The sequence below is a fragment of the Oncorhynchus kisutch genome, linkage group LG30 (assembly GCF_002021735.2).
Source record: "Oncorhynchus kisutch isolate 150728-3 linkage group LG30, Okis_V2, whole genome shotgun sequence".
Taxonomy (NCBI): domain Eukaryota; kingdom Metazoa; phylum Chordata; class Actinopteri; order Salmoniformes; family Salmonidae; genus Oncorhynchus; species Oncorhynchus kisutch.
The window spans coordinates 36025819-36041658 of NC_034203.2; the positions used below are offsets into that span (position 1 = coordinate 36025819).

General features: G+C 43.5%; 1 protein-coding gene across 1 annotated transcript in view; it reads right to left on the reverse strand.

Annotated features, from left to right (window-relative positions):
• Positions 1-15840, reverse strand: part of LOC109874766 (potassium/sodium hyperpolarization-activated cyclic nucleotide-gated channel 2) — a 76083-nt gene that overhangs the window by 55989 nt on the left and 4254 nt on the right. Inside the window, exon 2 of the mRNA XM_031810866.1 lies at positions 9056-9479. Within this exon, the coding sequence (XP_031666726.1) occupies positions 9056-9479 (424 nt within the window). The remainder of the gene's footprint in view (positions 1-9055; positions 9480-15840) is intronic.

The following is a 15840-nucleotide window of genomic DNA, read 5'->3' on the forward strand; positions in this document are numbered from 1 at the left end:
TCTGATAGTTGGTTTCTAATATGACCTGGCAACTTACAAAATACTGCACTTCAGCACATCTATTTATAGAGTCAACATGTCACTTATGATTAGTGACATGTTGAGGAGGAGAGGAGATAGTCAGAATACCAGAGCAGTATTTACAGTATGCAGAGTTCTGCTAACTTAGTTTAAGACAGAATCAGAATGGGTGTCATGTTGGCAACAAAGGTTCCAAGATAATTACATTCTACAGAGAATACCGATTAGAATGTTACTGTCATGGAACGTTTGGTGCCAACATGGAGGACTGATTGGACAACTGTATGGCTCTAATAAGGCACCATGGACCGGGCCACGGTTCTTATGGCGTTATGAGAAATCTGAAAATAGTGAACCAAAGAGAAGCAGAAATTGGACACATTTTGAGGCAGATTCTCTGCAATTCTGTGTGAAAATGTAATCACCAAAATTACTCATTCAATTAGACCCTCAAGTCTTCAAACTAACATTTTGTTTTTGTGTGGGAAACAATAAACACTCACATAATCATTTGGAGGAGTGAATAGCAACTACTACAACAACCACAACAACAACAACGGCAAAAGCAAACTGCTACTACTACAACACAAACAGTTATATCGCCATGGCAATTCCCATTAGTTTGAAGTGGAACTACTTTGTAGAAATGAAACAAACAGCTAGTCATTATATCGGTCTAAAATATCAAATATGCACTTTATGCTTCAAACCCATCTTTACAAGAGGTCTAAAATAGGTTATTTTTCGACTCAAATTTCTAATTATGTAGAGTAAGTCATTGTTGGCAGAATTAAATGTATGCAGTCAATGCGTGATTAATAAAGTTCACCAATAAATCGCTAGGTAGTCTAATAAATATTGCTATATCAGGTTGTAAATCACAGCTAGCACATTGTTAACTGCCTCCAGCCATTCAGGAGATGAACTGCTTCAGTTTCACTGACCCTTTGCACAAAAACGGATTGAAAAGGGCAGTGATTGGGAATCTCAACACAATAAATCTAGCTATGCAGTCCTGTTACGTGGCTAGTGCTATAGCTAGATTATTTATTTATGCAGGCCTACTTACTTAGCAAGCTACCTATATGGCTTGACAGCTAGCTTGAACCTAAACTGACACAGAGCCTTGTACTGTAGCTCGCTAGCTAGCTGCTGGAAGGATGTGATGTTATTGCCTGGACAAGTGTGTGAGTGGAAGACTTTCCCCCAATGTTTAATTTTCAGCTTTGGTGGCTACAGCTATTAGGATCACTAAGCTACTCATGTATTTGGCACTGATCAAATGAGCATGCAGGCAAGCTCTGAAACCCCATTCACTTGTGGGTTATTATGGGACTGGGGGCAGGCTGCAGGAGGCTGAGCAGGCTTCCTCATCGTATTCACAGTGCAATTTCGGCTATGAACTGAAAAAGTTTGAGGGTTTGCCTACCACCCACTGTGCTAGACTTTAGCACCTCTGGCTCAGGCTAGATAACCTTGTTATTATTATTGTGCATAGGCAACTTTACTTATTTATTTGTGTATATATATATTTATTTTCATCAAAGAAAACAGTGTGCAGGAGTGGTTGGAAGCCCAAGGGATTATAGGAAAACCACACCACAAACAAGCAATATACAATAAATATGTTTTTTTTAAAGGTTTGTTTAAAAATAATAACAAAACCTACTAATTATAAATGTATAAATAAATTGATTAGTAATGACGAAAATATATATACTGTTTTGTTTAAATGTGTGGGTGCATTGTGTGGATGTGAGTGTGTGAGAGTTAGGCTATATGGAGGAGATTACTGAGTAGTTTGGTTCATCAGGCTGAACCCCAGTCTTCCCTTGAAGTTATTGAGGGATGATGATGTGCGGCAGTGTCTTGTGTTATATAGATGGATTTCAGAATGAACCGGGAAGAATCCAACCGAGGGAGAGATAGCCTCTCTGTTGGTTGTTTGATCAACAGGACTGTAAAGTTCCCAAAAGTAAGACTCCCATGGTATTTATATATTTGCAGAAAACCAAATCAGGTTTATTTTGTGACTTTTGCTCCTGCTTTCTAAACAATGATCTAAACAAAGTTGCGCTGTTCTGATGCCAGTAAACACAGCCCAGCGCAGTGCAACAGCTGTCAGAAAAGTGACTGGCACAACACTCACAACCCTAAACAGTGGAGAAGCACGTCTAGCACCATACTTAACACTTCCTCTCGAAACTCCACTCCACACTCTTAGAAAGGGTTCTTCGGCGGTCCCCATAGCATGACCATTTTTGGTTCCAGGTAGAACACTTTCGGTAATTCGACCATGCATACTACAAGTTTAGATACAGTGCCTTGCGAAAGTATTCGGCCCCCTTGAACTCTGCGACCTTTTGCCACATTTCAGGCTTCAAACATAAAGATATAAAACTGTATTTTTTTGTGAAGAATCAACAACAAGTGGGACACAATCATGAAGTGGAACGACATTTATTGGATATTTCAAACTTTTTTAACAAATCAAAAACAGAAAAATTGGGCGTGCAAAATTATTCAGCCCCTTTACTTTCAGTGCAGCAAACTCTCTCCAGAAGTTCAGTGAGGATCTCTGAATGATCCAATGTTGACCTAAATGACTAATGATGATAAATACAATCCACCTGTGTGTAATCAAGTCTCCGAATAAATGCACCTGCACTGTGATAGTCTCAGAGGTCCGTAAAAAGCGGCAAAAGAAATGTGGCAAAAGGTCGCAAAGTTCAAGGGGGCCGAATACTTTCGCAAGGCACTGTAGCTGGCAGCGAGACTAACTTACCAATATAAAAACCATTTGGTGATATGGGCTAATGATGACGCACAACCAAATATAGAAATGGTGTATTCTATTATTCTAACTCTCAATAGTAAGTTGAGACCCCGACTGAGTACCATATATATTTTTTGCCTGTTTAACACCAGCCCATCTTAGCACTCATCTTCCATGCATGCCAAGTATCCTCCTCTACCCATCATGCACCGCTCTGTGTGTTTGTCGCATAATGTCTTCAGGAAATCCAATTATCCAAAGGTCATGTGCACACACAGGGCCCAGTGCATCCATCCACCATCCGCCATCCACACCAGGGGCCCAACCAAGCACAAAGTACCCCTTCAAAAAATGAATCGAGCAGAGGCATATATCTACTGTAGATGAACAAATAACTAGATATGAAGGCCGAAGGAAAAACCAGCTAATCAGAAATCCATTCCTGAAGCCAACAAAGAGACAGAAAATGTATGGAAACACAATTAAACCCATACGAGGAACGCTAGCCTAACTGAATTACAGGTTGGTAATAATAACAATTAGCAAGACATACAGTATGATCATAGTGAGCACCCCCTCTGGTGTTCCATATTATCACCCCTCCACCCCACCTGCACCTCCTCAGGGGTCTTAATTGATTAAATGTGTTTGCATCTCTAATATGCTGCCTATGAAGACGAGCTGACACCTTCTGGGATTCACAGGTCAAGGGGGGAGACGGTGACGACACAGATGGTGATTAGAATGCAAAGTGTGTTTAAAAGCTTAAACCCTCCTGCCAACAACATCACACATATTTCAGTGAGAACAGCAAAGCAAACCTCCTGGCCCTTGACAAACGACTGGGAACAAACTAACATATGCAGCTTGCAGACAGGGCCGGGTCCAGACTGATCATCTGTCTCACAGCTTATTGGGCATCAGCCAACAACTAAATGTCTGAGAAGGAACTCAGTGACCTAACAGCACCTATAAACAGATCTGCTTTTTTATTCATTTATGCAGAAGTCCAAATAGATTGGGGACCAAGAGTTCCTGGTTACAGAACAGTGTGGTGTGCTGGTTGAATATTCTATGCTTGACAGAGCATTCTATGATTGTCTACCTAGACAACTTGTCTAGACAACCTTTAGCACAATTCACTCCCCCTCAATACCTCTCACTAGCTCTCAATACCCAATTCACTATCTTCAATTCACTACCCCTCACTCCCCCTCAATACCTCTCACTAGCTCTCAATACCCAATTCACTATCTTCAATTCACTACGCCTCTCTACCCAATTCCCTATCTACAATTCACTACCCCTCAATACCCAATTCACTATCTTCAATTCACTACGCCTCTCTACCCAATTCACTAGCCCTCACTACCCAATTCACTATCTACAATTCATTATCTACAATTCACTACCCATCACTACCCAATTCACAACCCCTCACTGTCCAACTCACTATTTACAATTCATGATCTACAATTCACTATTTACAATTCACTATCTACAATTCACTACCCCTCACTACACCTAGAGTAAAGCACTTTAGACCTACAGTGGAAAGTGTGGTAAAAAATCCAATCCATTATCATTATTGCCATAGGACATTTATCTCATTGTCTATAAATTACTTCTGTGTAATGCTGTCCTACCTCCCTACTGTACCTTCTCTCTGACAATAATTGTACTTTGCTAGCATAGCCATTAAGGCTGGGAATCGTATGGGACCTCAAACTACAATATTATCACTATACTTAGGTGCCAATGTATTGTGATTCTCATGATTCTCATGACTCTATATCAAATCAAATTGTATTAGTCATGCGCCAAATACAACAGGTGTAGAATAAGAGATAAAACTAACAAGTAATTAAAGAGCAACAGTAAAAAATAACAATATATACAAGGGGGTGCTGGTACAGAGTCAATGTGCGGGGGCACCGTTTAGTTGAGGTAGTATGTACATGCCTATACATAGATGACAACAGAGAGTGACAGTGGTGTGGAGGGGGGGCAATGCAAATAGCCTTGGTAGCCATTTGACAACATCAGGAGTCTTATGGCTTGGGGGTAGAAGCTGTTTAGAAGCCTCTTAGACCTAGACTTGGCGCTCCGGTACAGCTTGCCGTGTGGTAGCAGAGAGAACAGTCTATGACTGAGATGGCTGGAGTCTTTGACAATTTTAGGGCCTTCCTCTGACACTGCCTGGTATGGAGGTCCTGGATGGCAGGAAGCTTGGCCCCAGTGATGTACTGGGCCGTACACACTACCTTCTGTAGTGCCTTGCGGTCGGAGGCCGAGCAGTTGCCATACCAGGCAGTGATGCAACCAGTAAGGGTGCTCTTGAGGGTGCAGCTGTAAAACCTTTTGAGGATCTGAAGACCCATGCAAAATCTTTTCAGTCTCCTGAGCAGGAATAGGTTTTATCAAGCCCGCTTCACGACTGTCATGGTGTGCTTGGACCATGTTAGTTTGTTGGTGATGTGGACACCAAGGAACTTGAATCTCTCAACCTGCTCCACTGCAGCCCCATCGATGAGAATGGGGGCATGCTTGGTCCTCTTTTTCCTGTAGTCCACAATCATCTCCTTTGTCTTGATCACGTTGAAGGAGAGGTTATTGTCCTGGCACCACACAGCCAGGTCTCTGTCTTGTTGTTGTCGGTGATCAGGCTTTTGTGTCATTGGCAAATTTAATGATGGTGTTGGAGTCGTGCCTGTGCGTGCAGATATGAGTGAACAGGGAGTACAGGAGGGGGCTGGGCACACACCCGTGATGGGCCCCTGTGTTGAGGAGCAGCGTGGCGGATATGTTGTTACCTACCCTTAACACTTGGGGGCGGCCCGTCAGGAAGTCCAGGATCCAGTTGCAGAGGGAGGTGTTTAGTCCCAGGGTCCTTAGCTTAGTGATGAGCTTTGAGGGCACTATGGTGTTGAATGCTGAGCTGTAGTCAATGAATAGCATTCTCACATCGGTGTTCCTTTTGTCCAGGCGGGAAAGGGCAGTGTGGAGTGCAATAGAGACTGCATCATCTGTGGATCTGTTGGGGCGGTATGAAAATTGGAGTGGGTCAAGGATTTCTGGGATGATGGTGTTGATGTGATCCATGACCAGCCTTTCAAAGCACTTCATGGCTACAGACATGAGTGCTATGGGTCGGTAGTCATTTAGGCAGGTTACCTTAGTGTTCTTGGGCACAGGCGTAGTGCCTGTCGGCTGCGGAGAGCGTGATCACACAGTCTTCCGGTACAGCTGGTGCTCTCATGCATGTTTCAGTGTTATTTGCCTCAAAGTGAGCATAGAAGTAGTTTAGCTCATCCAGTAGGCTTGTGTCACTGGGCAGTTCTCGGCTGTGCTTCGCTTTGTTATCTGTAATGGTTTCCAGGCCCTGCCACATCTGACGAACGTCAGAGCCAATGTACTACGACTCGATCTTAGTCTTGTATTGACGGTTGCCTGTTTGATGGTTCATCGGAGGGCATAGCGGGATTTCTTATAAGCTTCCGGGTTAGAGTCCCGCTCCTTGAAAGCGGCAGCTCTAGCCTTTATCTCAGTGCGGATGTTGCCTGTATTCCATAGCTTCTGGTTCGGGTATGTACGTACGGTCACTGTGGGGATGACGTCATCGATGCACTTATTGATGAAGGCAATGACAGATGTGGTGTACTCCTCAATGCCATTGGAGGAATCCCAGAACATATTCCAGTCTGTGCTAGCAAAACAGTCCTGTAGCTTAGCATCTGCTTCATCTGATCACTTTTTTATTGATCTAGTCACTGGTTCTTCCTGCTATAATTTTTGCTTGTAAACAGGAATCAGGAGGATGGAATTATGGTCAGATTTGCCAAATGGAGAGCGAGGGAGAGCTTTGTACACGTCTCTGTGTGTGGAGTAAAGGTGGTCCAGAGTTATTTTCCCTCTGGTTGCACATTTAACATGCTGATAGAAATTTGGTAAAACTGATTTAAGATTCCCTGCATTAAAGTCCATGGGCTACTAGGAACGTCGCCTCTGGATGAGCGTTTTCTTGTTTGCTTATGGCAGAATACAACTCATTCTATGCTATCTTAGTGCCAGCCATTGACTGTGCTCTGTAAACAGCTACAAATAATATAGATGAAAACTCTCTCGGTAGGTAGTGTGGTCTGCAGCTTATCATGAAGAAACTCTACCTCAGGCGAGCAACAGCTCGAGACTTCCTTAGATATCGTGCACCAGCTGTTGTTTACAAAAATACATAGACCGCCCCCCTTTGTCTTACCAGATGCCGCTGTTCTATCCTGCCGGTACATCGTATAACCAGTCAGCTGTATGTTGATATTGTCGTTGTTCAGCCATGACGCCGTGAAGCATAAGATGTTACAGTTTTTAATGTCGCGTTGGTAGTTTAATCTTCCCAGTAACTCGTCCATTTTATTGTCCAAGGATTGCATGTTTGCTAGCAGAATTGAGGGAAGTGGGGGTTTATTCGATCACCTCCGACTTCTCAGAAGGCAGCCCGCTCTCCAGCGTCTCCTTCTCCTCTTCACGCAGATGACTGGGGTCGGGGCCTGTTCCCGAGGGAGCTATATATCCTCCGACTCAGGCTCGTCAGAGTCATGAAAGAAGAAAAAGGACTGGGGGGCACGTAAAATGTCTGCCTTCTGCTCCGGTGCCATCTTACTCAATACTGTGATTTTATTGCAATTCAATGTTCCAAACATATTGCTCAACATATGTCTGCCGCAGATGGACAAGAGAAAGCCATGAGAATGAGTTTTCATCTATCAAGGAAATAAAAACAAATTGTCTCCCTACTTAAAAATAAAATGGAGAACAAGCTATGAAGGGAAAATACTGGACATGTAACTATCGATATTTCCTCCTCATCACTAATAGCCATCTAGCTTTATTAGCATTTCCATCTATAGTGACTATCTTAAACCATGTAGCATGTAGCCATGATGCTGTGAGTGGGCACTACAGATTAATAGTGGATGAGATGAGTTTCCATGTTACAAGCTCTAAGAGTCCAAGTGAATGGTGCTCTATGTCTACTATCATTATAATCATTCATCCTTTCACCATGACCACAAATAGTGGATGAGGCGAGGTCGAGCTCCCCTCGAGGCAATCCATTATGATAATTATACTAAGCCATGTAGCTTTCAGGGGCAGGGTTGGGGTGGTGGTCCTACCTCTTCCCACTGGTGGATGTAGTGTTTAGGGGTGGGGGGTGGTGGTCCTACCTCTTCCCACTGGTGGATGTAGTGTTTAGGGGCGGGGGTGGGGGGTGGTGGTCCTACGTCTTCCCACTGGTGGATGTAGCATTTAGGGGCGGGGGTGTGGTGGGGGTCCTACCTCTTCCCACTGGTGGATGTAGTGTTTAGGGGTGGGGGTGGGGGGTGGTGGTCCTATCTCTTCCCACTAGTGGATGTAGTGTTTAGGGGCCGGGGTGGGGGGTGGTGGTCCTATCTCTTCCCACTAGTGAATGAAGTGTTTAGGGGCGGGGGTGGGGTGGTGGTGGTCCTACCTCTTCCCACTGGTGGCTGTAGCGTTTAGGGGCGGGGGGTGGGGGGTGGTGGTCCTACCTCTTCCCACTGGTGGATGTAGTGTTTAGGGGCGGGGGTGGGGGTGGGGGGTGGTGGTCCTATCTCTTCCCACTAGTGGATGTAGTGTTTAGGGGCCGGGGTGGGGGGTGGTGGTCCTATCTCTTCCCACTAGTGGATGTAGTGTTTAGGGGCGGGGGTGGGGGGTGGTGGTCCTATCTCTTCCCACTAGTGGATGTAGTGTTTAGGGGCGGGGGTGGGGGGTGGTGGTCCTACCTCTTCCCACTGGTGGATGTAGTGTTTAGGGGCGGGGGTCGGGGGTGGTGGTCCTATCTCTTCCCACTAGTGGATGTAGTGTTTAGGGGCGGGGGTGGTGGTCCTACCTCTTCCCACTGGTGGATGTAGTGTTTAGGGGCGGGGGTGGGGGGTGGTGGTCCTATCTCTTCCCACTGGTGGATGTAGCATTTAGGGGTGGGGGGGGGGGGGGGGGGGGGGGGGGGGGTCCTACTTCCTCCCACTAGTGGATGTAGTGTTTAGGGGTGGGGGGTGTGGGGTGGTGGTCCTACCTCTTCCCACTAGTGGATGTAGTGTTTAGGGGTGGGGGGTGTGGGGTGGTGGTCCTACCTCTTCCCACTAGTGGATGTAGCGTTCAGGGGTGGGGGGTGTGGGGTGGTGGTCCTACCTCTTCCCACTGGTGGATGCAGCGTTTAGGGGTGGGGGGGGGGGGTGATCCTACCTCTTCCCACTGGTGGATGTAGCGGATGAGCCGGGACAGCCTCAGCAGCCTCAGCAGGCTCAGGATCTTAGTGAAGCGTACGATCCTCAGGGCCCTGGCCGTCTTATACATCTCAGAGTCGATCCCCTTCTCCACGATCAGGAAGATATAATCCACGGGGATGGAGGAGACAAAGTCCACGATGAACCAGGTCTTCAGGTACGTCTTCTTGATGGTCTTGGGGTCCAGGATGATGTCAGAGTTGTCCTCGATGATGATGCCAGTGCGGAAGTTGAGGACCAGGTCCATGAGGAAGAAGGTGTCGGAGATGACGTTGAAGATGATCCAGGGGGTGGTCGTCCCATCGTTGAAGAAGGTGATGCCCACCGGGATGACAATCAGGTTACCCACCATGAAGAGAAGCATTGTGAAATCCCAGTAGAACCTGGAGAGAGAGGAAGAGAGAGAGCACACGAGCGCGAGTGTGTGTGTGTGTGTGTGTGTGTGTGTGTGTGTGTGTGTGTGTGTGTGTGTGTGTGTGTGTGTGTGTGTGTGTGTGTGTGCGTGTGTGCGTGTGAGTGTGTGTGTGTGTGCGTGTGTGTGCGTGTGAGTGAGTGTGTGTGTGCGTGTGTGTGTGTGTGTGCGTGCGAGTGTGTGTGTGTGCGTGTGTGTGCGTGCGAGCGAGTGTGTGCGTGTGTGTGAGTGTGTGTGTGTGTGTGTGTGAGTGTGTGTGTGTGCGTGCGTGCGTGTGCGTGTGGGTGTGTGTGCGTGCGTGCGTGTGAGTGAGTGTGTGTGTAGGCAGGAAAGGGAGAATCGAGAGGAGGAGGAAAGGGGCGGATTGAGGACAAAAACAGAGTGAGAAGCTGACAGGCAGAGGAGACATCCTAACAAAGGCTGGTGAGAGTGGAAACAAACATAGACCTACAATAGATGAGGGTGAAGGATAATGTTAAGCTAATTAATATTGATGAAGTAAAATGAGTAAGATTGTTGTAAATCATTGTTTTAGTAAAAAATATTAACCTATTATTATTGTAGTAAACATAGGCCTATGCGTATGTTCGTGTGTGTGCGAGTGTGTGTGTGTTCTCACGGTCCACATTGTTCCATAAGGTGTTATCAGTTTTTCAAATCAGATTTTACTGCTTGCATGAGTTACTTGATGTGGAATAGAGTCCCATGTAGTCATGGCTCTGTTTAGTACTGTGCGTTTCCAGAGTCCATTCTGTACTTGGGGACTGTGAAGAGACCTCTGGTGACATGTCTTGTGTGGTATGCATGGGTGTCTGAGCTGTGTGCTAGTTGTTTGATCAGACAGCTTGGTGCATTTAACATGTCAATGCCCCTCACAAAAAAAAGTCGTGATAAAGTAAATCTCTCCTCTACTTTGAGCCAGGAGAGATTGACATGCATGTTATTGATGTTAACTCTCCGAGTACATTTAAGTGCCATCCATGCTGCTCTGTCCTGGTCCAACTGTAATTTGCCTATGTGGATTTGGCCATATGACTGGGCAATAGTCCAGGTACAACAAAACTAGGTAATTTATTAAGGACAGACCTCTCCCCATCTTAGCTACCATCGTATCAATATGTTTTGACCATGACCGTTTGCAATCCAGGGTTATATAAGCAGTTGAGTATCCTCACCGCTCAATTTCCACATTATTCATTACAAGTTTTTGTTGAGGTTTAGGGTTTAGTGAATGATTTGTCCCAAATAAAATGTGTATCACTTGCCACCCATTCTAAAACTGACTGGGCTCTTTGTTAAGTGTTGCAGTGATTTCACTTGCTGTGGTAGCTGATGTATAGTGTGGATTCATCAGCAAACATAGACACACTGGCTTTACTCAGTGCCAATGGCAGGTCATTAGTAAAGATTTAAAATAGTAAAGGGCCTAGACAACTGCCCTGGGGAATGCCCGAATATACCTGAATTATGTTGGAGAGGCTTCCATTTTAAAAAAACACCCTCTGTGCTCTGTTAGACAGAACGCTCGATCCACGCTATAGCAGGGATGTAAAGCCATAACGCATTCGTTTTTCCATCAGCAGATTATGACGATAATGTCAAAATCTCCACTGAATTATGATGATAACGTCAAAATCTCCACTGAAGTCTTAACAATACAGCTCCAACAATTTTCTAATAATCAATTTATTTCAGCCACTCATCAGTCATTTGTGTAAGTGCTGATAGTCAGTTGATCATTTGTTTACTGTGAAATAGCATTGTATCTGGTCAAACACAATTTTTCCTAAAAGTTTACTAATGATCGGTAGCTGGCTGATTGGTCAGCTGTTTGAGCAAGTAAAGGATGCTTTGATATTCTTGGGTAGCCGAATGACTTTTCCTTCCCTCCAGGCCTGAGGGCACACGTTCCTGTAGGCTTAGATTGAAAAGATGGCAAATAGGAGTGGCAATATACAGTGCCTTCAGAAAGTATTCAAACCCTTTGGCTTATTCCACATTCTGTTGTGTTACAGCCTGAATTCAAATTGGAAAAATATATATATATATAATCCTACCCATCAACTCACAATACCCCACAAGGACAAAGTGAATACATGTTTTTAGACATTTAAGCATATATATTGAAAATTAAATACAGAAATATTTAATTTAAATAAGTATTCACACCCCTGAGTCAATAGAGTTGAAATCGGAAGTTTACATACCTCTTAGCCAAATACATTGAAACTCAGTTTTTCACAATTCCTGACATTTAGTCCTAGTAAAAATTCCCTGTCTTAGGTCAGTTAGGATCACCACTTTATTTTATGAATGTGAAATGTCAGAATAATAATAGAGAGAATGATTTATTTCAGATTTTTATTTCTTTCATCACATTCCCAGTGGGTCAGAAGTTTACATACACTCATTTAGTATTTGGTAGCATTGCCTTTCAATTGTTTAACTTGGGTCAAACGTTTCAGGTCACCTTCCACAAGCTTCCGACAATAAGTTGAGTGAATTTCGGCTCATTCCTCCTGACAGAGCTGGTGTAACTGAGTCAGGTTTCTAGGCCTCCTTGCTCACACACGCCTTTTCAGTTCTGCCCACAAATTTTCTATAGGATTGAGGTCAAGACTTTGTGATGGCCACTCCAATACCTTGACTTTGCTGTACTTAAGCCATTTTGCCACAACTTTGGAAGTATGCTTGGGGTCATTGTCCATTTGGAAGACCCCTTTGCGACCAAGCTTTAACTTCTTTATTGATGTCTTGAGACGTTGCTTCGATATATCTACATAATTTTCCTTCCTCAGGATATCATCTATTTTGTGAAGTGCACCAGCAAAACACCCCCACAACATGATGCTGCCACCCCCGTGCTTCACAGTTGGGATGGTGTTCTTCGATTTGCAAGCCCCCCCCCCTTGTTCCTCCAAACATAACAATGGTCATTATGGCCAAACAGTTCTATTTTTGTTTCATCAGACCAGAGGACATTTCTCCAAAAAGTATGATCGGTGTCCCCATGTGCAGTTGCAAACCGTAGTCTGACTTCTTTATTGTGGTTTTGGAGCAGTGGCTTCTTCCTTGCTGAGCCACCTTTAAGGTTATGTTGATGTAGGACTCTTTTTACTTTGGATATAGATACTTTTGTACCTGTTTCCTCCAGCATCTTCACAGGGTCCTTTGATATTGTTCTGGGATTGATTTGCACTTTTCTCACCAAAGTACATTCAACTCTATGAGAGAGAACGCGTCTCCTTCCTGAGCGGTATGACGGCTGTGTGGTCCCATGGTGTTTATACTTGCGTACTATTGTTTGTACAGATGAACGTGGTATGTTCAGGCATTTGGAAATTGCTCCCAAGGATGAACCAGACTTGTGGTGGTCTACAAAAAAAATTGGAGGTCTTGGCTGAATTCTTTTGAATTTCCCATGATGTCAAGCAAAGAGGCACTGAGTTTGAAGGTAGGCCTTGAAATACATCCACAGGTACACCTCCAATTGACTCAAATGATGTCACTGGGGCGGCATGGTAGCCTAGTGGTTAGAGTGTTGGACTAGTAGCCGAAAGGTTGCAAGTTCAAATCCCAGAGCTGACAAGGTACAAATCTGTCATTCTGCCCCTGCTCCTGAACAGGCAGTTAACCCACTGTTCCTAGACCGTCATTGAAAATAAGAATTTGTTCTTAACTGACTTGCCTAGTAAAAAAAATAAAAAATTAACTTAGCTTGACATCATTTTCTGGAATTTCCCAAGCTGTTTAAAGGCACAGTCAACTTAGTGTGTGTAAACTTCTGAGTGAAGTGAAATAATCTGTCTGTAAACAATTGTTGGAAAAATTACTTGTGTCATGCACAAAGTAGATGTCTTAACCGACTTGCCAAAACTATAGTTTGTTAACAAGAAATTTGTGGAGTGGTTGAAAAACTAGTTTTAATGACTCCTACCTAAGTGTATGTAAACTTCCGACTTCAACTGTACATGTTAGAATCACCTTCGGCAGAGATTACAGCTGTGAATCTTTCTGGGTAAATCTCTGAGAGATTTGCACACTTGGATTGTACAATATTTGCCCATTATTCTTTACAAACTTATTCAAGCTCTGTCAAATTTGTTGTTTATCATTGCTAGACAACCATTTTCAAGTTTTGACATAGATTTTCAAGCAGATTTAAATCAAAACTGTAACTCGGCCACTCGGGTACATTTACTGTCTTCTCTGTATGCAACTCCAGTGTATATTTGGCCTTGTGTTTAAGGTAATTTCCTGCTGGAATGCGAATTCATCTCCCAGCGTCTAGTGGAAAGCAGATTGAACTAGGTTTTCCTCTAGGATTTTGCCTGTGCATAGCTCCATTCCATTTATTTTTTATCCTTGAAAACTCCCCAGTCCTTAATGATTAAAAGCATATCCATAACATGATGCAGCCACCATTAAGCTTGAAAATGTGGAGAGTGGTACTCAGTAATGTGTTGTGTTGGATTTGCCCCAAACATGTGTAACTCTTTGTTGTCTGCTCACACTGCTATGCTTTATCTTGGCCAGGTCGCAGTTGCAAATGAGAACTTGTTCTCAACTAGCCTACCTGGTTAAATAAAGGTGAAATAAAAATAAAATAAAAATAACACTTTGTATTCAGGACAAAAAGTTAATTGATTCGCCATATTCTTTGCTGTATTACTTTAGTTCCTTGTTGCAAACAGGATGCATGTTTTTATAATACGTTTATTCTGTACAGGCTTCCTTCTTTTCACTCTGTCAATTAGGTTAGTATTGTGGAGTAACTACAATGTTGTTGATCCACAGCTATTAAACTCTGTAACTGTTTTAAAGTCACCATTGGCCTCATGGTGAAATCCCTGAGCGGTTTCCATCCTCTCCGGCAACTGAGTTAGGAAGGACACATGTATCTTTGTAGTGACTGGGTGTATGGATGCACCATCCAAAGGTTAATTAATAACTTCACCATGCTCAAAGAGGTATTCAATGTCTGCTTTTTTTTTACCCATCTACCAATAGGTGCCCTTCTTTGCGAGGCATTGAAAAACCTTCCTGGTCTTAGAGTTTTAAATTCACTGCTCGACTGAGGATACAGAGATGAGGAAGCTTGACTGAGGGTAGAGAGATCAAATCAAATCACATTTTATTTATCACTTGCGCTGAATACAACAGGTGTAGTAGACCTTACAGTGAAATACTTACTTACTGTCACGTTCTGACCTTTATTTCCTTTGTTTTGTCATTATTTAGTATGGTCAGGGCGTGAGTTGGGGTGGGCAGTCTATGTTTGTTTTTCTATGATTTGGGTATTTCTATGTTTCGGCCTAGTATGGTTCTCAATCAGAGGCAGGTGTCATTAGTTGTCTCTGATTGAGAATCATACTTAGGTAGCCTGGGTGTCACTGTGTGTTTGTGGGTGATTGTTCCTGTCTCTGTGTTTTGCACCAGATAGGACTGTTTGGGGTTTTCACGTTTCTTGTTTTTGTATTCAGTTGTTCATGTGTACATTTACGTATTAAAAGAACCATGGACACTTACCACGCCGCATATTGGTCCTCTGATCCTTTTTGCCTCTCCTCTTCGGAAGAAGAGGAGGAAAGCAATTACACTTACAAGCATTGAGGGACTCATTCAAAAATCATGTTAAACACTATGATTGCACACAGTCTATGCAACTTATTATACGACTTGTTAAGTACATTTTTACTCCTGAACGTATTTAGGCTTGCCATAACAAAGGGGTTGAATACTTACTGACTCAAGACATTTCAGCTTTCCAAATTTAATTCATTTGCAAAAATGTAAAAAACCATGTAGTAGGTGTAGTAGACCGGTGATATTGATATTACAGGGTATTGTTTGTAGGTCAGTGACCATAAATCTCAATTTAATCCATTTTAAATGTAGGCTGTAACACAACGAAATGTGGGAAAAGTCAAGGGATGTGAATTCTTTCTGAAAGCACTGTAGTCCGCTATCATCCTGAGACATTTTCCATCCAAGTTGTCAGACGCAGGTGGCTTGTCATTGTTGATAGACAACAATCGTTGTTCACCTCTTCCACACTCACTTTACAGAATTAAAAATTGTGTGAATTGAACCATCTTATTCTTGCCCAAAATTGTATTTAAGGTCCTCCAAAGCTTTTACTATCATTCTTTATAGAATGTATCTTTGTTTCATAGTACCTTTTCTTCTTCTTTTTATTTAGTTTAGTCAAATGATTTCTCAATTGTCAGTACATACAATCCATTTAGCTGAGGTGTAAAGAGCAGGTTAAACGGTTGGGTGCTACTGATGACAGTCAGAGGTAGAGGGGAGAGGTAGAGGTAGAAGGGAGA